The 26,648-nt window shown below is 41.0% G+C and overlaps 3 protein-coding genes across 9 annotated transcripts in view; 1 reads left to right on the plus strand and 2 right to left on the minus strand.

Annotated features, from left to right (window-relative positions):
• Positions 1-4,143, minus strand: part of scp2b (sterol carrier protein 2b) — a 5,463-nt gene extending 1,320 nt beyond the window's left edge. For all 3 annotated transcript variants that reach the window (XR_009824741.1, XR_009824742.1, XM_062038576.1), the window contains exons 1-5: positions 3,957-4,143; positions 3,111-3,204; positions 2,920-3,049; positions 2,667-2,746; positions 1-420 (exon numbers count right to left, since the gene is read on the minus strand). The exon at positions 1-420 is cut by the window's left edge. Coding sequence is in view for 1 of the 3 variants with exons in the window: in XM_062038576.1 (XP_061894560.1) it covers positions 325-420; positions 2,667-2,746; positions 2,920-3,049; positions 3,111-3,204; positions 3,957-3,979 (423 nt within the window). In the remaining 2 variants the exon portion in view is untranslated. The remainder of the gene's footprint in view (positions 421-2,666; positions 2,747-2,919; positions 3,050-3,110; positions 3,205-3,956) is intronic.
• The window catches only part of cpt2 (carnitine palmitoyltransferase 2), a 34,556-nt gene extending 15,501 nt beyond the window's left edge, over positions 1-19,055 (plus strand). Inside the window, exons 2-7 of one of the 5 annotated variants that reach the window (XR_009824728.1) lie at positions 5,577-5,690; positions 11,547-11,627; positions 12,973-13,079; positions 16,492-17,784; positions 17,866-18,306; positions 18,565-19,055. Coding sequence is in view for 3 of the 5 variants with exons in the window: in XM_062038458.1 (XP_061894442.1) it covers positions 5,586-5,707; positions 11,547-11,627; positions 12,973-13,079; positions 16,492-17,784; positions 17,866-18,194 (1,932 nt within the window). In the remaining 2 variants the exon portion in view is untranslated. Of the gene's footprint in view, positions 1-5,576; positions 5,708-11,546; positions 11,628-12,972; positions 13,080-16,491; positions 17,785-17,865; positions 18,523-18,564 lie in introns of those variants that run through there. The other 4 variants (XR_009824729.1, XM_062038456.1, XM_062038457.1 and 1 more) reach the window with 4 other exon arrangements.
• Positions 19,041-23,701, minus strand: magoh (mago homolog, exon junction complex subunit). The gene is made up of 5 exons (XM_062038461.1): positions 23,523-23,701; positions 23,204-23,262; positions 21,413-21,523; positions 19,325-19,407; positions 19,041-19,266 (listed from the first exon to the last, which is right to left on the minus strand). Exons 1-5 carry the CDS (start codon positions 23,611-23,613, stop codon positions 19,167-19,169), a joined length of 444 nt encoding a protein of 147 aa, XP_061894445.1. The 5' UTR covers positions 23,614-23,701; the 3' UTR covers positions 19,041-19,166.
• Positions 23,702-26,648: the final 2,947 nt, after the last annotated feature.

The following is a 26,648-nucleotide window of genomic DNA, read 5'->3' on the forward strand; positions in this document are numbered from 1 at the left end:
TCCAAAGTATCCCTGTGGGCTACAAAAACATTAATAATCCCAGAGTGAGCACAGAAAAGGTGGAGCGGACTGAAAGCTGCAGTAGAAAGTGGGTCAGCGCCAGTAAACACATTTGCTGCTCAACGCGTGGCAGGCAGCTTCTGACATGGCCGACTCACTACTACCACTACCATGTCCACCACTACCACTACCACTACCTTCCCATCATGCTCAGTCATTGATGGTTGAAGAAAAGAAGTGACATGTCTAAATGACAAGGATCACAAGTCATTAGGAAAGACGTGTTTCTACTTTTCCACAGAGTCCATCTTTGAGTCGTCCACTCTACAGCTTGGCCTTGGCGGGCTGCAGCTGAAGGTTCTGGAGCTTCATGGCCAGGCCCATGTTGCCTGTGATCTTCAGCTTGCCCTGGAAGAAGGCCTGACCAAGGAGAGAGTTGGACAGTTAGCAAGACAGATTAACTGCGGAGGGAAAGTGGGACAAGAGCTTATGACAAGTGTGTTGGAGCTGTCGATCAAACCATTTCCACCTTTACCACTAAGACTTTGACTTCTTCTTTCTCATCCACCTCTTCTGCCATCACTCACTACACCTGTTCTATCACTCACTACACCTGTTCTATCACTCACTACACCTGTTCTACCATCACTCACTACACCTGTTCTATCACTCACTACACCTGTTCTATCACTCACTACACCTGTTCTGCCATCACTCACTACCTGATGTCCAACATGTTCCCACTAACTATTATATTATAAAATACATCAACAAGTTGTTCCTGGCTCCTGTCAATCATTAGTGATGTGATCAACAACATCAAGTGACTGAGTGACAGATCATCTTCTTCTGGGCGTTGTTGCAGCCCAAAATGTTTGACTTTGCGGCAGCTTTTTCATAAAGTTGCGGCCAAAGTTGTTGTTAAAGGCAGTGTTTTTTTTAACCACAAGCGCCCCCTAGAGCTGTGTTTTTTAACCACAAGCGCCCCCTAGAGCTGTGTTTTTTAACCACAAGCGCCCCCTAGTGCTGTGTTTATGACAGTGTTTTCAACCTTTTTTGAGCCAAGGCACATTTTTTGCCTTGAAAAAATGCGTAGGAGGAGGAGGAGGCGGAGGCACACCACCAGCAGACATCATTCAAAAGCGAAACTCAGTTGACAGTAAAAAGTGGTTGTTGCAATTGTTGGATATGACTTGAAAGCATGCATCACTATAGCTCTTGTCTCAAAGTAGGTGTACTGTCACCACCTGTCACATCACACCCTGACTTATTTTGACTTTTTTTTGCTGTTTTTCTGTGTGTAGTGTTTTACTTCTTGTCTTGTGCTCTTATTTTGGTGGCTTTTTCTCTTTTTTGGGGTATTTTCCTGTAGCAGTTTCATGTCTTCCTTTGAGCGAAATTTCCCGCATCTACTTTGTTTTAGCAATCAAGAATATTTCAGTTGTTTTTATCCTTCTTTGTGGGGACATTGTTGATTGTCATGTCATGTTCGGATGTACATTGTCTTTGCTCCACAGTAAGTCTTTGCTGTCGTCCAGCATTCTGTTGTTGTTTACTTTATAGACAGTTCAGTTTTAGTTTGGTTCTGCATAGCCTTCCCTAAGCTTCAATGCCTTGTCTTGCGCGGCCGGCGGCAGGACTTGCGGGACTCGAACCCGGGTAGGTATTTTGAACTTCCCGTGGGAGTTGGCTGGGCGTGTTTTGGACTTTTTGGGCATCCTGGGACTTGCGCAGCCGGCGGCGGGTCTTGTGGGACTCGAACCTAGGTTTGATTTTTGAACATTTTGCTGACTTTTCTCACTTTTTTCCCTGACTTCCCGTGGGACGTGGCTGGGCGCGTTTTGGGCATTTTGGGCATCCCGGGACTTGCGGGACTCGGTATTTTGAACATTTTTGGGACTTTTGCTGCCTTGCAGGACTTGTGGGACTCAAACCCGGGTGTGATTTGTGAACATTTTTCCGACTTTTCTCCCCGCCTTCCCGTGGGACGTGGCTGGGTGTGTTTTGGACATTTTGAGCATCCTGAGACTTGCACGGCCAGTGGTAGGACTTGTGGGATTTGAACCCGGGTAGGTATTTTGAACATTTTTGGGACTTTTGCGGACTTTTCTCCCCGCCTTCCCATGGGAGTTAGCTGGGCGCGTTTTGGATATTTTGGGCATCCTGGGACTTGCGCTGCCAGCAGCAGGACTTGTGCACACAGGTATTGTGAAAATTTTTGGGACTTTTGTTGACTTTTCTCCCCGCCCGCCTTCCCGTGGGAGTTGGCTAGCCCGTTTTGGACTTATGGGACTCGAGTGCATGCATGCTTTGGAGCCCCTGCCTGGAATGAAAGTAATGTTTGTTTGGTGGGGACTTGCGCGGCCGGTGGCGGGACTTGTGGGACTCGAACCTGGGTGTGATTTTTTTAAATGTTTGACTTTTGCCCGACTTTTCTACCCGCCTTCCCGTGGGACTTGGTTGGGCGCGTTTTGGACTTATGGGACTCGAGTGCATGCATGCTTTGGAGCCCCTGCCTGGAATGAAAGTAATGTTTGTTTGGTGCCCTAAAGTGAGCCCTCCTTTAAAGCAACACTTGCCTTGACCTTAAAAAGTTAAAATTGGAGGCCTGACATTGAATGTGACGTGAGGTGAATACAACGCCAGCTAAAGAAGTCGGTGCTCACCGTCTGAGGGTTCATCTTTCCCGTCATCAAGGCCAACAGGTCTGAGTCGGACATGCAGATGGTGCAGTCAGCTTTCTTTGCTGACACACACACACACACACACACACACATACACACACACACACACACACACACACACACACACACACACACACACACACACACACACACACACACACACACACACACACACACACACAAGTTAGACTGATGTTAATAAGTGATGGAGTGGGGCAAAGGTCGTGCCCCTCACCCGTGTCATTGTGCACGCAGCCGCGGTCGTTCTTGACGTCCACCAACCACGTGGCCTCCTGTCCATTCGGGCCGTCTTTTACTTTGAAGGCGAACACGCCCCCGATCTTCTTGACGAACTTCTCGCCCTCCTGGAGAGAGAGAGAGTGCAAGGCTTGAGTGTCGGACGAGGTCGCAAAGTCACGTGATCACCTCCTGGAGCTTCTTGTTGATCTCCTGGAACACCGCGTGAGCCTTGAAGCCTTCCAGTCCGTCACCCGCGCTGCACCGCGTGGCCTCGATCCTCCTGCGTCAAGTGCAAATTAGCTCCCTGATACCGAAGTACATGTCAAACTACTTCCTTAACGTAAATGACCGCCATAACCACAACACCAGGGGGAGCTCCACTAACCACGTTAAACCCAGATTCCCATCTAACAAAGGTCTTAACTCATTCTCTTTCTATGCCACATCAATGTGGAATGCGCTCCCAGCAGGTATAAAAGAAAGGGCATCTCTATCCTCCTTCAAAACCGCAATAAAAGTTCACCTCCAGGCAGCTACAACCCTAAACTAACACCCTCCCCGGATTGCTAATAATCAAATGTAAACAATCAAATGCAGATACTTTTTCTTCTGATCTCTCTCTCTCTCTCTCTCTCTCTCTCTCTACTACCTGCTGTCCATATTCTACCCCCCCCTCCCTCCTCACCCCTGATTGTAAATAATGTAAATAATTCAATGTGATTATCTTGTGTGATGACTGTATTATGATGATAGTATATATGATAGTATATATCTGTATCATGAATCAATTTAAGTGGACCCCGACTTAAACAAGTTGAAAAACTTATTGGGGTGTTACCATTTAGTGGTCAATTGTACGGAATATGTACTTCACTGTGCAACCTACTAATAAAAGTCTCAATCAATCAATCAATCAAAGCATAGCGTCAATGACGTCACCGGTTATGGCGGCGACACACGTTAAGAAAACGCCATTTAAACAAAGTAACCATCGGCTAATGCTAACTTAACCAGCAACATTCGTGTCCGTACCTCGGTGCGTGCATTTCGGGCATCTTATAGCAGCGCTAGAGAAGTTTTTTTTAAAGAAATCAAAAATGTTGTTGGAGTTTCTGCGGAGCTGCAAAGTGCTGGCGGACTTTGCTGCTGTTTGCTAACTGCACTTCCGGGTTCTTCTCTCCGCCCCTCCCGCCTCTGAAAATCCAGACTCGACGTGTCGATGCCAGAGTGATCTCGACTCGCAACACAAACCCTCAACTTCTAACGTCGAGTTCTGCACAGGCAAAGTCATTAAACTACTTAAAAACTCACACAAATATACCATCAGTAAATCACTTCTGTCACATTTTGAGTTTGCAAAAGGGAGTTTTACTGAGTTTGCTGCCGACAACTGCACGATTTACGACAAATATACTTAGACTGGGTCAACACTGCCCCCTGCTGGCTGTAAGACAGCACTGCAGGGATCTCAGCCTACTTATTTCTATACAAATAAATATGTAATATTTTAAACGTCTTTTTTTTACTTAGTTTTTAAAAGCTTTTTTTTTAACAACAACAATGGCATAATTAGCAACAAGATTCACAGTAAGATTGTAAGAACTGTAAAAGAAACACACGGTAAGAAAATATACATGCACGACCTATTAAAAAAGGTACAAAAACATATCCAAGTATATACATATTATAAACTAGTGTTTTTAGGAGATTTAGTTGGTTATGGTATATTTCCACATCTTTTTTTTGTCCATAAATCTTATAGAAGAGAAGAAGTGACAAAGTTATTTGTGGACGGCTTTGTTTGGAGAATTTGAATTTAAAAAATGTATCCATCACAATTAATGTTTAAAATATCTTCATTTTCTTAGTGTCCCAAAAACAACATCACTTTAAGAAAATACCGGCAAGATAAGAATCTTGAGGAAAAGCCAATAATGTACATCACCCCATTGATTGATTGATTGAGACTTTTATTAGTAGATTGCACAGTACAGTAGATATTCCCTACAATTGACCACTAAATGGTAACACCCCAATAAGTTTTTACACTTGTTTAAGTCGGGGTCCACGTTAATCAATTCATACTTGTCATCCTCCATCTTTATATGTCTTAAATAAACGGTCTTGTCGAGTATATTGCACTTTCTGCTTCTATTTCATTGTAATTGGTAAATAGATTTGATTGCAGATTGTCGCCAAAACAAATGTGATTCAAGCCTGCTTTTGAGGCCATTTAACCCCGCCCACATTTCATGACACAGAGTGGGCGTGTTCTTACGCACATGACGTAAGCGTATGAAGGTCACGTGACAAACCTGCACATTTTTACTTCCTGTCTTGAATGTACGCGAACGTGTTAGTAAAAAAACAAACTTGTATGACCATAAACGTTCAGGGTAGAGTTTTCCGTGCGGGGTGACGTTTCGTCACAAGCTTTAAAACATTTTTTGTTTTTTTATAACAAAACAAACCGTTTGCGAGCAAGTAAGCTAAGGAAGTAGCCTGATGCTAACGACGGCTAGCTGCTATTGCTAACGTGTTAGCTTCACCTGACAGCTGTCTTTGTGCTGCAAACTTCTTATTCAAACTTTTGTATTCGCCAGTCATGTCAACGCAATGTTTGAGGAAGCATGCCGGGTTCATTCATTCCAGAGTGGCCGCATGGAGAAGCTTGTGGAAGCGCGACCACAGCAGCAGCGGCAGCAGAGACGACTTCCTGCACAGGAGCGTCGTGCCCAGCATGCACTATCAGAAGAGTTTGCCCAGGTGAGACACCTTTCCAGGTGAGACACCTTCACAAGGTCACCTTCCTACACTGTCTGAATGCAGGTCAAAGTGCACGGGGGGTTCCACACTTGACCGCTAGGGGCGATGTTTGCTCTGCAGCTCAGAAAACTAGCGTAGTACAGTCTTTTTCAACCACTGTGCCGTGGCACACTAGTGTGCCGTGGGAGATGATCTAATTTCACCTATTTGGGTTAAAAATATTTTTTGCAAACCAGTAATTGTAGTCTGCAAATGGTGTTGTTGTTGAGTGTCGGTGCTGTCTAGAGCTCAGCAGAGTAACCGTGTAATACTCTTCCATATCAGTAGGTGGCAGCAGGTAGCTAATTGCTTTGTAGATGTGGGAAACAGCGGGAGGCAGTGTGCAGGTAAAAAGGTGTCTAATGCTTAAACCAAAAATAAACAAAAGGTAAATGCCCCTAAGAAAAGGCATTAAAGCTTAGGGAAGGCTATGCAGAACGAAACTCAAAGTAAACAAAAACAGAATGCTGGACGACAGCAAAGACTTACTGTGGCGCAAAGACGAAGTACATCCGAACATGACATGACAATCAACAATGTCCCCACAAAGAAGGATTAAAACAACTGAAATATTCTTGATTGCTAAAACAAAGTAGATGCGGGAAATATCGCTCAAAGGAAGACATGAAACTGCTACAGGAAAATACCAAAAAAAGAGAAAAAGCCACCAAAATAGGAGCGCAAGACAAGAAGTAAAACACTACACACAGGAAAACAGCAATAAAGTCCAAATAAATCAGGGTGTGATGTGACAGGTGGTGACAGTACACCTACTTTGAGACAAGAGCTATAGTGATGCATGCTTGGTTATGCTTTAAAGTCATATCCAACAATTGCCACAACTTTTTACTGTCGTTCGTTTTTTAATGATTTCTGCTCCTCCGCATTTTTTCAACGCAAAAAATGTGCCTTGGCTCAAAAAAAGTTGAAAAACACTGACGTAGTAGGCCTACATATTCATTAAAACCAAGGGAGGAGTTTTATATAACAAATATATTTCACCATGTTGTCCACTGTAACATTACACACAGTTTGAACAGTAGAATAGAATTGATTGAAACTTGTAGATTGCACAGTACAGTACATATTCCCTACAATTGACCACTAAATGGTAACACCCCAATAAGTTTTTCAACTTGTTTAAGTGGGGGTCCACGTTAATCAATTCATGGTACAAATATATGTATAATATCACAGTGGTTCTTAACCTTGCTGGAGGTACCGAACCCCAGCCGTTTATATGCGCATTCACCCAACCCTTCTTTAGTGAAAAATAAAATGTTTGTTTTTTTTTCAAATTCAAGACAAAGTTATATGTTTTTGGTAACACTTTAGTATGGGGAACATATTCTAAGTAACAAAGACTTAATTTACAGTTTTTTGGACACTAGGGTAACATATTCTAAGTAACAAATACTTAATTTAGAGTTTTTTTGGACACTAGGGGAACATATTCTAAGTAACAAATACTTAATTTAGAGTTTTTTGGACACTAGGGGAACATATTCTAAGTAACAAAGACTTAATTTAGAGTTTTTTGGACACTAGGGGAACATATTCTAAGTAACAAATACTTAATTTAGAGTTATTTGGTTAGGGTTAGGGTTAGAGGGTTAGGGTTACAATAAGGCATTAATAAGTACTTAATCATGACTAGTTAAGAGCCAATATGTTACTAATTTGCATGTTAATAAGCAACTAATTAATGGTGAATATGTTCCCCATACTAAAGTGTTACCATGTTGTTTTACTGGTGCACAAAATGAAGCGTGCATGAACATCACCTTGTTCAAACAACAAAACCAACATAAACTCACAACAAATGACACACCTGCAAATCAGTCTGACTTCTGCTGTTGTCGTATCCGTAATACGCCGATAGGGAGAAGTTTTTATTTACACGATGAGTCGGGTGTGTCTTGACCTCCGCCGAACCCCTGAGCCCGACTCACCGAACCCTTAGGGTTCCATCCAACCCAGGTTAAGAACCACTGTACTATCATCATAGTACAGTCATCACACAAGTTAATCATCAGAGTATATACATTGAACTATTTACATTATTTATGTTATTTACAATCCGGGGGGGGTGGGATGAGGAGGGTTTGGTTGATATCAGCACTTCAGTCATCAACAATTGCATCATCAGAGAAATGGACATTGTAACAGTGTAGGTGTGACTTGGTAGGATATGTACAGTGAGCAGACAACATAGTGAGCTCAGAAAGCATAAGAACAAGTATATACATTAGATTATTTACATTTGGTTATTTACAATTCGGGGAGGTGGGATGTGGAGGGGGGAGGGTGTTAGTCAGGGGTTGAAGTTGACTGGAGGTGTTCTGAAGAATGGACTTTATTGTCATTCTATTTACATATAACGAGATTAAGGACTCCAATTTAGGGTGCGGTAGTGGAAACAAATATGAAATAAAAATAGATCACATAAGTAATAAAGATAAAAAATAATAATTGAAATAAACAGACTACTATCCAATAAAAACAATAAGCAATCCTGTATAGGGGCGGTATAGCTCGGTTGGTAGAGCGGCCATGCCAGCAACTTGAGGGTTGCAGGTTCGATCCCCGCTTCCGCCATCCTAGTCACTGCCATTGTGTCCTTGGGCAAGACACTTTACCCACCTGCTCCCAGTGCCACCCACACTGGTTTGAATGTAACTTAGATATTGGGTTTCACTATGTAAAGCGCTTTGAGTCACTTGAGAAAAAGCGCTATATAAATGTAATTCACTTCACTTCACTACAATATACAAAAAACTGTACAATATACAGAAGAAAACAAGAGTAATAAAGTAATGTAACACTGTTTGAATATTTAAGTAAGTGACTCTCTGGCGTACCACTAGATCAGATCTGACACTCTCTGGCGTACCACTAGATCAGATCTGACACTCTCTGGTGTACCACTAGATCAGATCTGACACTCTCTGGCGTACCACTAGATCAGATCTGACACTCTCTGGTGTACCACTAGATCAGATCTGACACTCTCTGGTGTACCACTAGATCAGATCTGACACTCTCTGGTGTACCACTAGATCAGATCTGACACTCTCTGGTGTACCACTAGATCAGATCTGACACTCTGGTGTACCACTAGATCAGATCTGACACTCTCTGGTGTACCACTAGATCAGATCTGACACTCTCTGGCGTACCACTAGATCAGATCTGACACTCTCTGGTGTACCACTAGATCAGATCTGACACTCTCTGGTGTACCACTAGATCAGATCTGACACTCTCTGGTGTACCACTAGATCAGATCTGACACTCTCTGGTGTACCACTAGATCAGATCTGACACTCTCTGGTGTACCACTAGATCAGATCTGACACTCTCTGGCGTACCACTAGATCAGATCTGACACTCTCTGGTGTACCACTAGATCAGATCTGACACTCTCTGGTGTACCACTAGATCAGATCTGACACTCTCTGGCGTACCACTAGATCAGATCTGACACTCTCTGGTGTACCACTAGATCAGATCTGACACTCTCTGGTGTACCACTAGATCAGATCTGACACTCTGGCGTACCACTAGATCAGATCTGACACTCTCTGGTGTACCACTAGATCAGATCTGACACTCTCTGGTGTACCACTAGATCAGATCTGACACTCTCTGGTGTACCACTAGATCAGATCTGACACTCTCTGGCGTACCACTAGATCAGATCTGACACTCTCTGGTGTACCACTAGATCAGATCTGACACTCTCTGGTGTACCACTAGATCAGATCTGACACTCTCTGGTGTACCACTAGATCAGATCTGACACTCTCTGGTGTACCACTAGATCAGATCTGACACTCTCTGGTGTACCACTAGATCAGATCTGACACTCTCTGGTGTACCACTAGATCAGATCTGACACTCTCTGGCGTACCACTAGATCAGATCTGACACTCTCTGGTGTACCACTAGATCAGATCTGACACTCTCTGGTGTACCACTAGATCAGATCTGACACTCTCTGGCGTACCACTAGATCAGATCTGACACTCCACAGCAAAAGCCTGGAAATAATGTGTGTCAATAAAACACCTTATATTTACTTTCCGCTCAGTGGCCTAGTGGTTAGAGTGTCCGCCCCGAGATGGGTAGGTCGTGAGTTCAAACCCCGGCCGAGTCATACCAAAGACTATAAAAATGGGAGCCATTACCTCCCTGCTTGGCACTCAGCATCAAGGCTTGGAATTGGGGGTTCAATCACCAAAAATGATTCCCGGGCGCAGCCACCGCTGCTGCTCACTGCTCCCCTCACCTCCCAGGGTGATGGGTCAAATGCTGAGGACACATTTCACCACACCTAGTGTGTGTGACTATCATTGGTACTTTAACTTAACTTTCTTATTTTCTTACTACCGTACTTTTTTTTCTAGTTTGATAGAGGAAAAAGTAGCGTCCAATATTGCAACAAATATATTATCTAACTTTGTTGGTCAAAATCCAAATAAATACTTAAATATCTGCTTAACTTATGATTTCCAAGCAAGTTATCCATCAATTTGTACACTATAAAAATGACCAATAGATTTTACTGTAAAATGTAGGGATTTATAATTTTTTTTACAGCATGTTAGGGTAACGACTAGCGTTAAAATGTAATATCGGAAATCATCGGTATCGTTTTTTTTATTATCTGTATCGTTTTTTTAAAAAAAAATTTAAAAATTAAATCCACATAAAAAATACAAGATACACTTACAATTAGTGCACCAACCCACCCCATTTACACTCATTCACACAAAAGGGTTGTTTCTTTCTGTTATTAATATTCTGCTTCCTACATTATATATCAATATATATCAATACAGTCTGCAAGGGATACAGTCCGTAAGCACACATGATTGTGCGTGCTGCTGCTCCACTAATAGTACTAACCTTTAACACTTCATTTTACAAATGTTCATTCATTACTAGTTTCTATGTAACTGTTTTTATATTGTTTTGCTTTCTTTTTTATTCAAGAAAATGTTTTTAATTTATGTATCTTATTTTATTTTATAGTTTTTTTAAAAGTACCTTATCTTCACCATACCTGGTTGTCCAAATTAGGCATAATAATGTGTTAATTCCACGACTGCATATATCGGTTGATATCAGTATCGGTTGATTTCGGTATCGGTAATTAAAGAGTTGGACAATATCGGCATATCGGATATCGGCAAAAAGCCATTATCGGCCATCCCTAATAACGACCAATGTTTGTTTTTTTTACAGTAAAATTCTGTTGACTGAGCTGTCAGTTTTTGTTTTTTTTACTCTAAACTCCACTGTTGATTTTATTATGGTAAAAAACTGGCAGCTCAGTTGCCAAAATAAAATTAAACAGTGTTACTGTATTTCTATTTATATATATTTATATATCCATCCATTTTCTACCGCTTGTCCCGTTCGGGGTGGCGGGCGGTGCTGGAGCCTATCTCAGCTGCATTCGAGCGTAAAAATAATAATAAAAAACACCAAAAGTCTGGCAACTAAGTTGCCAGACTTTTTCTGTAAAAAAAAAAAAAAAAACAGTGGTAAAATCCACATGTTTTTTATTATTTTTATTTTTTTAAATTATTATTTTTATTTTTTGTATTATTTTTGTCATGTTTTTTTTTAAAGTCTTTAATGTAAAATATAAAAATTTATATGCGAATTCCTGAATGATTTACTGTTCCGAGCGGCCCTCTAATGGCAGCCGTGCCTGCAGTGTGGCCCTCGATGACAACAAGTTTGACACTGGTGCTACCACACTTTGACAATCTCAACTTGATTGACAGAATGTCATTGCTGATGCAGGTTAGGTATTCCCAAGCTGGAGGACACCATCAGGAGGTATTTGGCCGCTCAGAAGCCTCTTTTAGACGACGACCACTTCCAGTAAGTTTTATTCCACCTCCTTCCTTAGTTTTGTGTCGGCCTGGGCGATGCGGCCTAAAAATTAAATCTCCCAATTTTTTCACCAAATATTTGATTTACTACAAGCAATGCTTGCGTTTGACACAGGCCCCCGTATCCCCACATAGCTGCCCGGGATATGCCTGTGTATGATATGTTCATTTTGGACCTCCAGAATCAGCATGTGCTCATCCATTTGTGTCAACCAGGGGAAATTAAGTCTGGAAACTTTTGACGAGTGTAAAATACGATCCACCTTGAAAATGGAGTATTTTATTTTGAAAATAAACCAGTTTGTGCAGGACTTCCTGTCCAACACCAGCAGATTTGAGCTAAATTGAGCAAATTTGTTGTGGCTAGTGGTAAATATAGAAAGTGTGTGTATATTTGCCCATACGTTGAACCGCAAGCCGGCTTGAGTCCGGGGGCCCCCACCCAATCAGGGGCCCCCACCCAATCAGGGGCCCCCGGTTTTGTTGTTCATAGCTGTCAACCACAGACAGTTGTGATTGTGTACTCTCTCTCTCTTGGCCGACCAGGGTTGCCAGTGTGAGAGGCGAGCCAGTTGACTACTGAGCTAAAAGCACACGAAGGACATGTATTTATTAATGAAATTATTTTTTAAATGGATGATATTTTTGCACTGTTGCTGTTCTGTTGAGTAAAATCATAACTTGTTTTTCAAACTGTTTTGGTGACATGTCTTTAGGTCAATAGACACATTGGCCTGGAGAAAAAGGGAAAGAGTCCGCTGCCGTTTCGCATCCAGTGGAAATCTGGGGTTAATCTTAGCAAAATTGTTATTTTTTTAAGTGGGTTCTTTTTAGAGCAGATAAACTTTGGACTTTGTGTACAATTATTATTTTTTAAAGTAAACTGATGAAATCTAGCTATTGTAGCTAATATATATATATATTTATTTTTATATTGCATTTGCCGCACTCGGCTGGATGCTTCGGTTTCAGATGCTGGACTAGGATTGTTGTTCTGCTGCCTCTTTTTAAACAAACTTTGCAGCATGCAGCTATTTGTGCCAAGTCTGTTGCCACAAATCTAAACCACCGACCACACATTTTTCTTTTCTTTGGAAAAAAACGCCATGTTGTCGTTTGTGTTAGCATTAGCCATGCTTTGCTATGTGTGTGTGAATCTCCCTGAAGGAAATAAGGGGGAGGACGTGAGCTATGAAAGCTCCTTGGGGGGAAAAACTGGATTCATCGTCTGCAACCAGAAACTCCAATTTATCGATAAAATAGATGTATCGCCCAGGCCTAGTTTTACGGGGGTTTTTAAATTGCCTAAAGTTTTTGTTCTTGTCCTCCTTCAGAACCACAGAGAAGCTGGCTCAGGACTTCCTGACTGGGGAGGGCAAGAGCCTGCAAGAAGATCTGCTGGCTCAGGATAAAAGCAACAATCACACCAGCTACATCTCCGGTGCACCTTGACCCACAACTTTTCTTTTCATTCAACGTAATATTTATTGGAATTTTTATAAGGAACAATAGACTTAATCGGAAAACATATATAGGTATCTAAATAAATACAAAAGTATAATTGCATTTTGTTTATAAATAAATAATAATAAAACATAACTGGATGAGGTGGGAATGCTCCAAAACAGAAGTTGAACTTAAATGCTGATAGAATGTAGAATGAATGGAAGAATAGTTTGAAAGTTGGAATGTTGAAGAGTTAGAATTTCCAGGAAAAACGGAATCTGGTTTGGAACTTGGGAAAGTGCTAGTTAGAATGTCCAGGATGAGTGGAATGTGTTGATGTTGGAATGCTTGAAAAATGTGGGAATTGTACGACTTGGAAAAATGTTCCATTCATTTCAATGGGAACTTCCTGGAAATTTGAGGAAAAGTGGGATTTTATTTTTTTAAATGATAAAGAGCATGAATGTCCTGAATGAGTTGAATTGGTTGGTGTGGGAACTGTTTAAATTGGTCAAGAATTACTAACAGTTTTTAATTGAGAAATTCCTGGAATTTCGGGAAAATTGGGAATGTTTCTAGTTCCTTAACCAATTTGGTTTTTGTCCTGAATATGAGGTGTGTTTTGACGGTAGAACGGTTGAAATGGGTTGAAAAATGTGAAAGGAGTAGTCGACCTTAAGGGTGGAAATAGGTTACCAAAAAACGGGAATTCCTGGAAATTTGTTGAATGTGGAAAAATGGTACTTTGAATTTCCAGAATGGTGGAATGTGTTGAAGGTGGAATGGGTTGGAGAATGTGGGAATTGTGGAAGTTTGAAAAATGGCCAATTCATTTTGAATGGGGAAAATGCAACAACAACAAAAAAGGAATTATGGAAATCCGGGAATTTTTTTTACAATTTTTGAAGTAGAGCACACAATTCCTGAACAGTCGGAATATTTTGAAGTTGGAAAGGTTTGAATCAGATGAAAAATGTGGGAATTGTGGAACTTTGAAGAATGTTCCATTCATTTTAATGGGAATTTCAGAAAAAATTTGGAATTTCGGGAAAAGCGGGATTTTTTTTGAAAATGATAAAAAACCTGAATGGTCTGAATGAGTTGAAATGGTTGGTGTTGACCTTTTTCAAATCAGTCGAGAAATGTTGGAAGCGGTAACATGTTGAATTGAGAAATCGAATTATGGGGAAACTGGGAAATTTTCCAGTTCAAAAAACAACTTCCTTTTTGTCCTGATTAAGAGGAATGTTTTGATGGTAGAACGGTTGAAATACCTGGAAAAATGTGGGAGGAGTAGTCGCCAGAAAAAAAGGGTGGAAATGGCGCTTTGGAAAAGCAGGACTTCTTGAAAATCCTGGAATTTTTTTTGAATTTGGAAAAAGGGTTGTTTGAATTTCCAGGATGGTGGAATGTGTTGAAGGTGGAATGCTTTGAATCGCTTGAAGAATGTGAAAATGGTGGAAGTTTGAAAAATGGCCAATTCATTTTGAATGGGAAAATTGTCCCAGAAAACCTGGAATTCTGGGAAATGTGGGAATTTTTGGAATTTGTCAAGGGAAATCCTGCGATTCCCGAATAGGCTGAACAGAGCGCGCCAAAATCTGGAGAATAATAATAATAATAATAAATGGATGAATTTTGTTGTAGAAAAGCATGTGTGAATGTTTGGAGCGTTCACACAATAATAATCAGAACAAAACATGCTAGCGGGAGCACATATTTCTCACTTTTAAACCACAAAAATGTTGATGGGCCTGCTCTCTGTGCCTTGGATCTCTGGTCGCCGTACTTATTAGATGCCGAGTGTCTGAATGCGGGAGTTTTAGGTGTCTCTGTACAAAATGAGCCGCAGAGCTAGCCTAAAACAGTAGCATGTTTACATAAAAATGCTAACACATAGCATAGTAGTCAGCATGTTTCGTATACCAACTGATAGGACTCAAAGGCTAAGGAAATTGAAAAAATAAGTGTAAATTTAGAAGAAAAAGTTAGCAAGCTGAATTTAGCTTGCTAGCATGCTATCGTTTGCATGCTAACAGGTAAAAAATCAAGTCAAAGCTTTTTAGGCAGGTTTAAAGTAGACAAGTGTGTGAACAAAAAGAGACATTAAGCACTGAGCTACGTGAAAGTATAGCTGAGCTACAAGAGGAGGTCAACTTGCAGGTGTGCTGGAAATATTGGCTATTAAAAAGGTGTGTACCCAAAGAAAAGGGTTTTTTTTATTCGCGAATAGCGTCGCCATGGTAACTTGAAATGTTCCCAATTTAAAATACGGCCATCGGCGAGAAGGAGACCTTTCCGACGGTATAACATATGTGGGGGTTTGTTGGCCGGTTCGTCTCGTATTAGACCAAAGACCTGTTCAATTGGCCCATTTTTTTGGTTTATTCGTGGATAGTGTTGCCATGGTAACTTGAAATGTTCCCAATTTAAAATACGCTCGTAGGCGGAAAGGAGACCTTTCCGATGGTATAACATATGTGGGGGTTCGTTGGCTGATTCGTCTCGTATTAGACCAAAGACCTGTTCAATTGGCCCATTTTTTTGGTTTCTTCGGGACATTTTTTTGTTTATTCGTGGATAGCGTCACCATGGTAACTTGAAAATTTCCTAATTTAAACTACGCCCATAGGCGGAAAGTAGACCTTCCCGATGGTATAACATATGTGGGGGTTCGTTGGCCAGTTCGTCTCGTATTAGACCAAAGACCTGTTCAATTGGCCCATTTTTTTGGTTTCTTCGTGACATTTTTTTTGTTTATTCCTGAATAGCATCGCCATGGTAACTTCATATGTTCCCAATTTCAAATACGGCCATAAGCGGAAAGTAGACCTTTCCGACGGTATAACATATGTGGGGGTTCGTTGGCCGGTTTGTCTCGTATTAGACCAAAGGAACGTACCGATTAAATTGGCCCAATTTTAAAAAATTTTGGTGAATAGCGTTGCCGTGGTAACACGAAACGTTCCCAATTTAGATTTCCCCCATCAGTGCGAGCGGCACCTTTCCGATGATATAACATATGTGGGGGTCCGTTGGCCGTGGTGTCGGTAAGAGGAAGTTTTGGAACTATAATAAAAAAAGAAAGAATAATAATAAAGTTTGAAGTATGAGCAATAATGATATGGTCTGCAGGCCCATAATTGTAATAATATACAGTATAATGACATAATTGCAATAATATACAGTATAATGACATACTTGTAATAATATACAGTATAATGACATAATTGCAATAATATACAGTATAATGACATAATTGCAATAATATACAGTATAATGACATGATTGTAATAATATACAGTATAATGACATGATTGTAATAATATACAGTATAATGACATGATTGTAATAATATACAGTATAATGACATACTTCCATCATTATGTTCCTGCGTGTCCCCGCAGGTCCGTGGTTCGACATGTACCTGTCGGCACGCCAGCCGGTGGTGCTGAACTTTAACCCCTTCATGTCCTTCAACCCCGACCCCAGGAGCGAGTACAACGAGCAGCTGGTGCGTGCCAGCAACATGGTGTGCTCGGCCGTGCGCTTCATGAAGACGCTGCGGGCCGGGCTGCTGGCGCCGGAGGTGTTCCACCTCAACCCGGCCAAGAGCGACACGGACGCCTTCAAGAGGTTGATCCGTTGGGTGCCGCCCTCCCTGTCCTGGTACGGCGCCTACATGCTCAACGCTTACCCGCTGGACATGTCGCAGTACTTCTGCCTCTTCAACTCCAGTCGCATTCCCAAGCCGGGGCGGGACGAGCTCTTCACGGACGAGGAAGGGCGCCACCTGCTGGTGATGAGGCGAGGCCACATGTACGTGTTTGACATCGTGGACCGCAGCGGCAATTTGGTGGAGCCCGCCCAGATCCAGTCCCAGTTGAAGTACGTCTTGTCCGACCAGACGCCGGCGCCGGCCTTCCCTGTCGGGGTGCTGACCAGCGAGAACAGAGACGTGTGGGCGGGGCTTCGAGACAAGCTGGTAGCCGCCGGGAACAGCGAGGATCTACGCGTTGTCGACAGCGCCGTCTTCTGTCTGTGCCTGGACGACGTGAGCCTCAGCGACCCCGTGCACGTGTCGCACAACATGCTGCACGGCGACGGCTGCAACCGCTGGTACGACAAGTCCTTCAGCGTCATCCTCTCCCGGGACGGGAACGCCGCCATCAACTTTGAGCACTCGTGGGGCGACGGCGTGGCCGTGCTGCGCTTCCAGAACGAGATTTTCAAAGACACCACAGAGAGGCCCCTGGTGCACCCGGGTCCCGCCCCCGCCCCCGCCGCCGTGCGCCGCCTTGACTTCAAGCTGGACGGCGAGCTGGAGGAGGCCATCAAGAAGGCCAAAGCCAACTTCGACTCGGCCGTGTCGGAGCTCAGCATCGACGCCATGCAGTTCAAGCGCGGCGGCAAGGAGCAGCTGAAGAAGAGCAAGCTGAGCCCGGACGCCATCGCCCAGCTGGCCTTCCAGATGGGCTTCCTGAGGCAGTACGGCCAGACGGTCGCCACCTACGAGTCCTGCAGCACGGCGGCGTTCAAACACGGGCGCACGGAGACCATCCGTCCCGCCACCGCCTTTACCAAACGATGCTCGCACGCCTTCGTCCGCGAGGCGGGAAAGCACAGCGTGGCGGAGCTGCAGGCCATGCTTCAACAATGCTCCAAGTACCACGGGCAGCTCACCAAGGAGGCCGCCATGGGTGCGTGTCGCCGCCTTCCTCCATTTTCACCACTTCTCTTACATCACAGCCTGAATCCTAACGTCCCATTTCTGTGTCCAGGTCAGGGTTTCGACCGCCACCTGTTCGCCCTGCGCTACCTGGCCGGCTCCAAAGGTCGGCCCCTGCACAGCCTGTACACCGACCCCGCCTACGCCGCCATCAACCACAACATCCTGTCCACCAGCACCCTCACCAGTCCCGCCGTCAACCTCGGCGGCTTCGCCCCGGTCGTGCCCGACGGCTTCGGCGTGGGCTACGGCGTCCACGACGACTGGATAGGCTGCAACGTCAGCAGCTACCCGGCTCGGGACGTGCGGCGCTTCCTAGAGTGCGTGCACAAATCTCTGGAGGACATTTTCTGCGTCGTGGAAGGAAAGTCGCTCAGCTGAGGTCTGCTCCAAAACAACTTTTTTTGGGGGGTCACAATGCAGTTTTGGACTGGTGTGAATGAGTGAAAAATAATGTGAAAGTCACTCTGCTTGATGTTGACGTGTCTGTGAGGTCATGGTCACATGACATCGACATGTCTGTGAGGTCATGGTCACATGACATCGACATGTCTGTGAGGTCATGGTCACATGACATCGACATGTCTGTGAGGTCATAGTCACATGACATCGACGTGTCTGAGGTCATGGTCACATGACATCGACGTGTCTGTGAGGTCATGGTCACATGACATCGACATGTCTGAGGTCATGGTCACATGACATCGACATGTCTGAGGTCATGGTCACATGACATCGACATGTCTGTGAGGTCATGGTCACATGACATCGACGTGTCTGAGGTCATGGTCACATGACATCGACGTGTCTGTGAGGTCATGGTCACATGACATCGACATGTCTGAGGTCATGGTCACATGACATCGACATGTCTGTGAGGTCATGGTCACATGACATCGACGTGTCTGTGAGGTCATGGTCACATGACATCGACGTGTCTGTGAGGTCATGGTCACATGACATCGACATGTCTGAGGTCATGGTCACATGACATCGACGTGTCTGTGAGGTCATGGTCACATGACATCGACATGTCTGTGAGGTCATGGTCACATGACATCGACATGTCTGTGAGGTCATGGTCACATGACGTCTCATCACTGGATGCTTTTCTCATTTTGCAGCCTGAATCATGTCTTTGAATGTTCAAATATTTACAAAAGGTTTTTATGAGTACATGTGTGGTGAAATGTAAATCAAATAGCTATCTGTTGAATAAAATCATGATCACATGACACACAATTTGTATTCTCAAACTTTATTTAAAATGTAAACAAAACAAAAAATGTACAACAAAATGGTGGTACAACAAAAAGGTCGGATAAAGAACTTAAAAAACAAAACAAAAAGGGCTTAGATGGGCTTAATCTTGAAGTGTAGACCGATGAGACTGAAGACGAGACATTTGAGGTCCTGCACCAGGTAATAAAACACACGAAGACCCTCAGGATCCCTGGAGAACATTGGAGTTTAAGTTCAAGCCAAATATGCTCTTCCATGTTGTGACTTACTTGGACTGGTTGACGTCAATCAAAGAACCAATTTTGGAAGTTGTGAAGGAAATGTGCTCGTCGCCAATGACGATCTCCAGCTCCTGAAGTCACATTGGAGACCACAGCGTCACACACTGCAGGGTCTAGGGATGATACTCCAAACCGGTTTTCACGGTTGTTTGATAAGAAAAGAACCGAGTCCTCTGACTCGAATCCCTTTTTGAGAACCGGTACCCGTTATCGAGACCACTATAGTAAAGGAAAAGAGTTGATTCTTTATTCGAATCCCGTCCCGACCAGAAATGCTCCGTGTGACATCACAATAAATGACGTCACGTAGCTCAGTCATTAGGCGCAGATAGCGAAAGCAGGAAAACAATGGACAGGAAAAAGTGCTCCAAGGTGTAATAAAGTTCAAAACAAAAGCTATAATCCATCGAATAACTTTACTGGGAGATTTGAGCAGGGTACAAACACATGACCAACACTTTTACCACCAACCGGAAACATAGCAACCAGGCTAGCAACGCACCTCCTTTACGGCAGCTGTCACAACGTTCTTAAAACAACCGCAGCACATACATATATATACAACACTGCAGCACATACATATATATACAACACTGCAGCACATACATATATATACAACACTGCAGCACATACATATATATACAACACTGCAGCACATACATATATATACAACACTGCAGCACATACATATATATACAACACTGCAGCACATACATATATATACAACACTGCAGCACATACATATATATACAACACTGCAGCACATACATATATATACAACACTGCAGCACATACATATATATACAACACCGCAGCACATACATATATATACAACACTGCAGCACATACATATATATACAACACCGCAGCACATACATATATATACAACACCGCAGCACATACATATATATACAACACCGCAGCACATACATATATATACAACACCGCAGCACATACATATATATACAACACCGCAGCACATACATATATACAACACCGCAGCACATACATATATATACAACACCGCAGCACATACATATATATACAACACTGCAGCACATACATATATATACAACACTGCAGCACATACATATATATACAACACTGCAGCACATACATATATATACAACACTGCAGCACATACATATATATATACAACACTGCAGCACATACATATATATACAACACTGCAGCACATACATATATATACAACATATCTCCCTTTTTTAACTTTTGTTTTTCTTTCCTTGTAAACGTTACAAAATCACACTGTAGATGTGTTGTTTGTCTAATTATAAATAATGCAGACGAGGCGTGTTGGCTGACTTCTTGACGTTTACTTTCACAGCGTGGCAACATGCAACACTTTTCGGGGCTACCGCGCATGCTCGTCACTCCCGTTGCATGCTGGGTAGTGTAGTTGTTATATTCTCTCGCTCATAACATTTTTCCCCCTATAAAGAAATAATGTTAACTCAAAGTGTATTTCTTTTTTTAGCTTTAACTTTTCATTTTTTTGCATTGTAACCACATTTGCAAACAACTTTTCTCTTCATAGAATGTTCTTTCAATAAAGAAATAAAGTGCAAAAATGTCAAAGCATCATAACAAACAGTTATGTCAAATAGCAGCAGAATTGCACTTTTTGGAGAGCTGTATTATTTTCAGTTTTGTGCCCAAGGGACTGATTTTATTTAACACTATATTATTATTTATACACCTATAGTGATCACAGAGACAGCTTGTTTTTGTGTTACTGTATATATTTGTTTTTCTGAAAAATCCCACTTAATATACTTTGGGTAACAACAGTCAATATTTATTTATTTTATTTTTTTAGGTGGGTAACAGTCAATATTTATTTATTTATTAGATTTTATTTTTTTCTTATATAATAAAAGTGAGCTTTTGTTAAACCAAATATCATGTTTTTTTCCATATACAACAACCTATCTGGACTCCATAAGAGAATCGATAAGGAATCGGTTCGATAAGAGGATTGTATAATAGGCTGGAACTCGATCATTCCTTATCAAACATCATCCCTAGCAGGGTCACAACGATGCCAAAACCAACCTGTCTGCCCACTCGGTCTGGAGGCGGCCACAGTGCGTCGTCTTCTTTTGTGATCTCGCTGTCGTCGATGATTCTCTTCAGCTCCTCCATCACACTCTTGTGCACGTACGCCTGCCACGGCCAACAGGAAGTCAATTAAGGAACTTGCACATTCAGAATTAACAGGAAAACTGTTTTTTTTTTACATCATACATCTAAAACCACTTAAAATACGTGCAAAGAATCCTAAGGGATAGTAGGCAAGTCTCTTCTCAGTGGTCACTACGCACTGTTTTCATCACTAATACTTGTGACAGAACAGACCTGAGCTAAATGCGGCCCGCCGGACGTTCTACATCATTTTTTTTAGACCTTTAACATCAAAAGTGTATTTGCCATTATGATGTGCAGTGCTGTTTTTAAATGAGCGTAAGTCTTGAACTATAGAAAGTATTTCAATGGTTGAAATCTGCACTTTTGGGTGTTCTAGGAGTTATTGCAGTAATCTAGGTCACAGCAGCTCAGATCAGGAACAAAGCAGAGTGGGCAGGGCTTGTTTTCAGCGAAGCCAGCCCCAAACATGTCAGAAACCGATGCGGAAAGCACATTTTTACGTGATTATATATCATATAGAAGGTGTTTATTACACTTAGCATTCATATTTTGCTGTTTGTTACATTTTTGTTGTGTTTGGCTTGCTTGTAAAAGATACACAACTATGGAGGAGCTGGTCTGACAAGTGAAAGATGTTCATATGTTAATATTCACTCTTTTATTGTTCATAGTTAATATTGTAAATCCCACTTTCTTTAATTTCATGTACATTCTGGGTGTCCCATTCAGTAAAAAACTGTAAAATTCCATTCCATTTTTTTGAGGTGGTCTGTCATAACTTTTTTAGAACATTGTGACTTTTGGTATTAGAGTTCCTGGAAAAAAGGGAGTGGGTTGTGTATATATCCTTTATACACACATACACATTGGCCCCCCCAGACACAATTTTCTCTCTCAATGTGGCCCCCAGAGTCAAAACATTTGCCCAGCTCTGACGTGGAACATAGGATATGACAGCACTTAAAAAGTACAACCAAACTACATTTTCACCACAGACCTGTTCAGGAGCAGAACAGGAAAGAATGAGTGAAGAAAAAGTCGCTCCTATGGGAGACATCAGTTTGGGGCCAGGCAACAAAAAAAATCCCAGTTTATCCAGAATATCAATATTTTTTAATTGTGCAAGTACTCATGCCACAAAAAATCTACAGTGAGTAAAATGTCCATTACAATCCCTATTATGATATAAGTTATACCTGTGTATATACATATATCTGTAAGACTGACAAATGTACTTGAAATTGATCAATCCGCACAGATTTTTGTTGCTGCTTGCTTTTGACGTGACTCAAAAGTCGACTGTTTACTCAACTTTTCCGTCACAATGTAATCAATTAAAAACACACCTGTTTTTAAGTCTTTGTTTAGCATGCTTTTCAATGACACCACCTTCTTCAAATAGGGAAAATATGAAGAAATATATGACATGTAAGCGGACACTTCGACTACATTGACTTTGCATTGAAAAAGTTGACCAGAAGTTTTCACCTCCTCTAAAAGTCCAGAACTTTCTTGATATTTCTCACAGGAATATGATATTTATGTCACTGGATTAGTCTAATAATACTAGTTTCATGTAAATCACTTTATTTCTAGAATTCCACAACCATTTTTGGTCATTTTACCAAGTTTAACCACCTCTAATTGAAATAAATAACTGGTATAGTTCTATAAAGTATAGACATGAAACATAGTTACCTCCTTTCTGATCATGACGTCATTCTTGTAGTTGCTGTTGTTGGCGTACCTGAGTTTACCTGCAAGGAGAAATGAAGAAGCAATGAATGACGTCGTGTGGCCCACATGGAGTTTCTAAGACTCCGTCAACATTTTCAAGCGCTAGAACAATGATATTAGTTGGATTTCTGTCCGTCCTAACTTGTATCACAATGTTAAAAGAGCCAGGAGAACATAAAGAGTCATTCATGCGCGCAGAAGCATGTTTATAAAGGCTGAGGCCTACTTAGCATAGCCGGCTAGCCGCGTTAGCTCGCAACAACACGAACATAAAACGTACCATCAGGCCTGAACTCAAACTCCAGGAACTCGTGTCCAAACTTCCCTTTATGTCCAACATAATATCTCAAATAGAAGTCACTGGAGGACATTTTGCCCGCTTTAAAGCCCGCCGACACAATCAAGCTGGCGACTGTGTTAAGGCGGAGTGGGCATAGTCAGGTGCGCATGCGCAACAAACACGCTGCGATGCCCTGTTGCTTGTCTTGCAGGTAGGCAGCGCGCTGTTTTGTACTGTTTCTGTACTTGTTTTCATTTTTCTTATTTCTTGATTACATATTATAAATAAATGTTTATACAATTCAATATAAAAAGTTCTCTCATGGCGGATTCCTCCTCCCAGGAGCTTCAGAGTTATTTCCCCTGCAAAAGCCCGCCCGACACAATCAAGCTCGCTACTGTGTTAAGGCCAGCTGCGCATGCGCAACAAAGAACGCGCTATGCCCTGTTGCTTGTCTTGCAGAGAGGTCAAAACTCAGAGTTCAACTATTACGATATTAAAAATCGTTTTTCATTCATTTGATATGTTACAACTATATTACAAGGGTTAAAATCTTAATTGGCTTTGATTTAGTTTTTTTGAATAATGCGTCGCTTGAAGAAAAATAACAGGCTGTTTTTTTTGTTTGTTTTTTACTGAAACTTTGAAACTTTTATTAGTAGATTGCACAGTACAGTACATATTCCGTACAATTGACCACTAAATGGTAACACCCCAATAAGTTTTTCAACTTGTTTAAGTCGGGGTCCACGTAAATCAATTCATGGTGCATAATCCGTCTGCGCTGTTTATTACTGTTTTTGTACTTACTTTGATTATTATTTCTCAACTGTTTGTAAATGTTGAAATTTATATATAAAGGTTTATGAGAAGAAAAAAAAAGTCAACGAAGTCTCGCGAGATTTCTTTGACGGCCCCACATTCGAAAAAAACTATTTTTAAAAAATGGCTGTTTATCGAGTATTGTACTGTTTTGTACTGTTTTTTGTACTTTTTTGGTCGTTATTGTTCACATGTTTGTTTTTAAATGTTGAACTTTATAAATAGGTATATTAAAAAAACAAGTCAACGAAGTCTTGCGAGATTTCTTCGATGGCCCCACGTTCGAAGAAAACTATAAAAAAAAATTGGCTGTTTATCAAGTATTGTACTGTTTTTTGTACTTGTTTTGGTCGTTATTGTTCACATGTTTGTTCGTAAATGTTGAACTTTATAAATAGATATATTAAAAAAACAAGTCAACGAAGTCTCGCGAGAGTTTGACGGTACCACATTCGAAGAAAACTATTAAAAAATTGTCTGTTTATCGAGTATTGTACTGTTTTGTACGTTGTTTTTGTACTTGTTTTCGTCGTTATTGTTCATATGTTTGTTTGTAAATGTTGAACTTTATAAATAGGTATATTTAAAAAAAAAAAGTCAACGAAGTCTCGCGAGATTTCTTCGACGCCCACGTTCGAAGAAAACTATTAAAAAATGGTCTGTTTATCGAGTATTGTACTGTTTTTTGTACATGTTTTGGTAGTTATTGTTCATATGTTTGTTCGTAAATGTTGAACTTTATAAATAGATATATTAAAAAAACAAGTCAACGAAGTCTCGCGAGAGTTTGACGGTCCCACCTTCGAAGAAAACTATTAAAAATAGTCTGTTTATCGAGTACTGTACTGTTTTGTACTGTTTTTTGTACTTGTTTTGGTCGTTATTGTTCATATGTTTGTTCGTAAATGTTGAACTTTATAAATAGGTATGTTAAAAAAAAAAAAGTCAACGAAGTCTCGCGAGACTTATAAATGACATAAAAAATAATATAAAAAGTGGACTAGTAATTAATGATATAAGTGACCACTTACCTGTGTTTCTTACTTATGACTGTCCAATTGATAAAAAGAGGGAGGAAAAAACTCATAGATATGTAAGGAAAAGAACTGAAGAGGCAATAAATAGGTTTAGGAAGGACTTATTTGAAACAGACTGGAATGAGGTGTATGGGGGAGAAGCAAATGCTGCATATGAGGCTTTTCTTAATATATATTTATCATTGTATGAAAAGCATTGTCCGAATGTATGGAAACAAAGAGACAGCTACAATAAAAAGCCTTGGATTATAAAGGGACTACAGAATGCTTGTAAAAAGAAAAACAAACTTTATAGAGATTTCATAAAAGTAAAAACAAAGGATGCTGAAACAAAATATAAGGTTTACAAAAACAAATTGATAACAATAATGAGACAAGCAAAAAGAGAATATTATAATAATTTACTAGAAAAAAATAAAAACAATATCAAAGGAACTTGGAATATTCTGAACAAGGTAATAGGAAAAACATCTGGGCCTACAAACCCACCAAGCCATTTTATCAATGAGGATAATAAGATGATAACAAATATGAATGAAGTGGCAAACGGATTCAATTCTTTTTTTGTGAATGTTGGACCCAAATTGGCAGAGAGTATTGGAGAACATAAAGATATACAGAGTGGATGGAGAGGGGGAAGCAAAGTGCTACAGTCCATGCTTCTAGGAGATGTTAGTGAAAATGAAATTGTATCGGTGGTAACAAAACTGAAAAATAAGACATCAACAGACAGTGATGGTATAGACATGATAATTGTAAAAAAGACTATTGACTGTATCATCAAACCTCTTTGTTATATTTTTAATCTTTCTTTTCAAACAGGGACCTTTCCAAATAAAATGAAGGTAGCAAAGGTAATTCCACTCTTTAAAACGGGAGATAAACATAGATTCACTAATTACAGACCAGTGTCACTACTGTCACAATTTTCTAAAATAATTGAAAAAATATTTGTAAAAAAATTAGATAGTTTTATTGAAAAGAACATGCTGTTGAGTGAGAGCCAGTATGGATTCCGGACCAATAGATCCACTGCTTCAGCTGTAATGAATATAATTGAGGATATAGCAACAGCAACTGATAATAAGAAATACACTATAGGGGTATTTATCGATCTTAAAAAAGCATTTGATACTATAGATCATTCTATATTATTGTCCAAGTTGTATTCATTTGGTGTGAGAGGAGTAGTTTTAGACTGGCTAAGAAGTTATTTAGATAATAGACAAGAGTTTGTGGATTTTATGGGTAATACATCTGAACAAAT

Source organism: Entelurus aequoreus, linkage group LG27, assembly GCF_033978785.1.
Source record: "Entelurus aequoreus isolate RoL-2023_Sb linkage group LG27, RoL_Eaeq_v1.1, whole genome shotgun sequence".
In the NCBI taxonomy this organism is placed as follows: Eukaryota; Metazoa; Chordata; class Actinopteri; order Syngnathiformes; family Syngnathidae; genus Entelurus; species Entelurus aequoreus.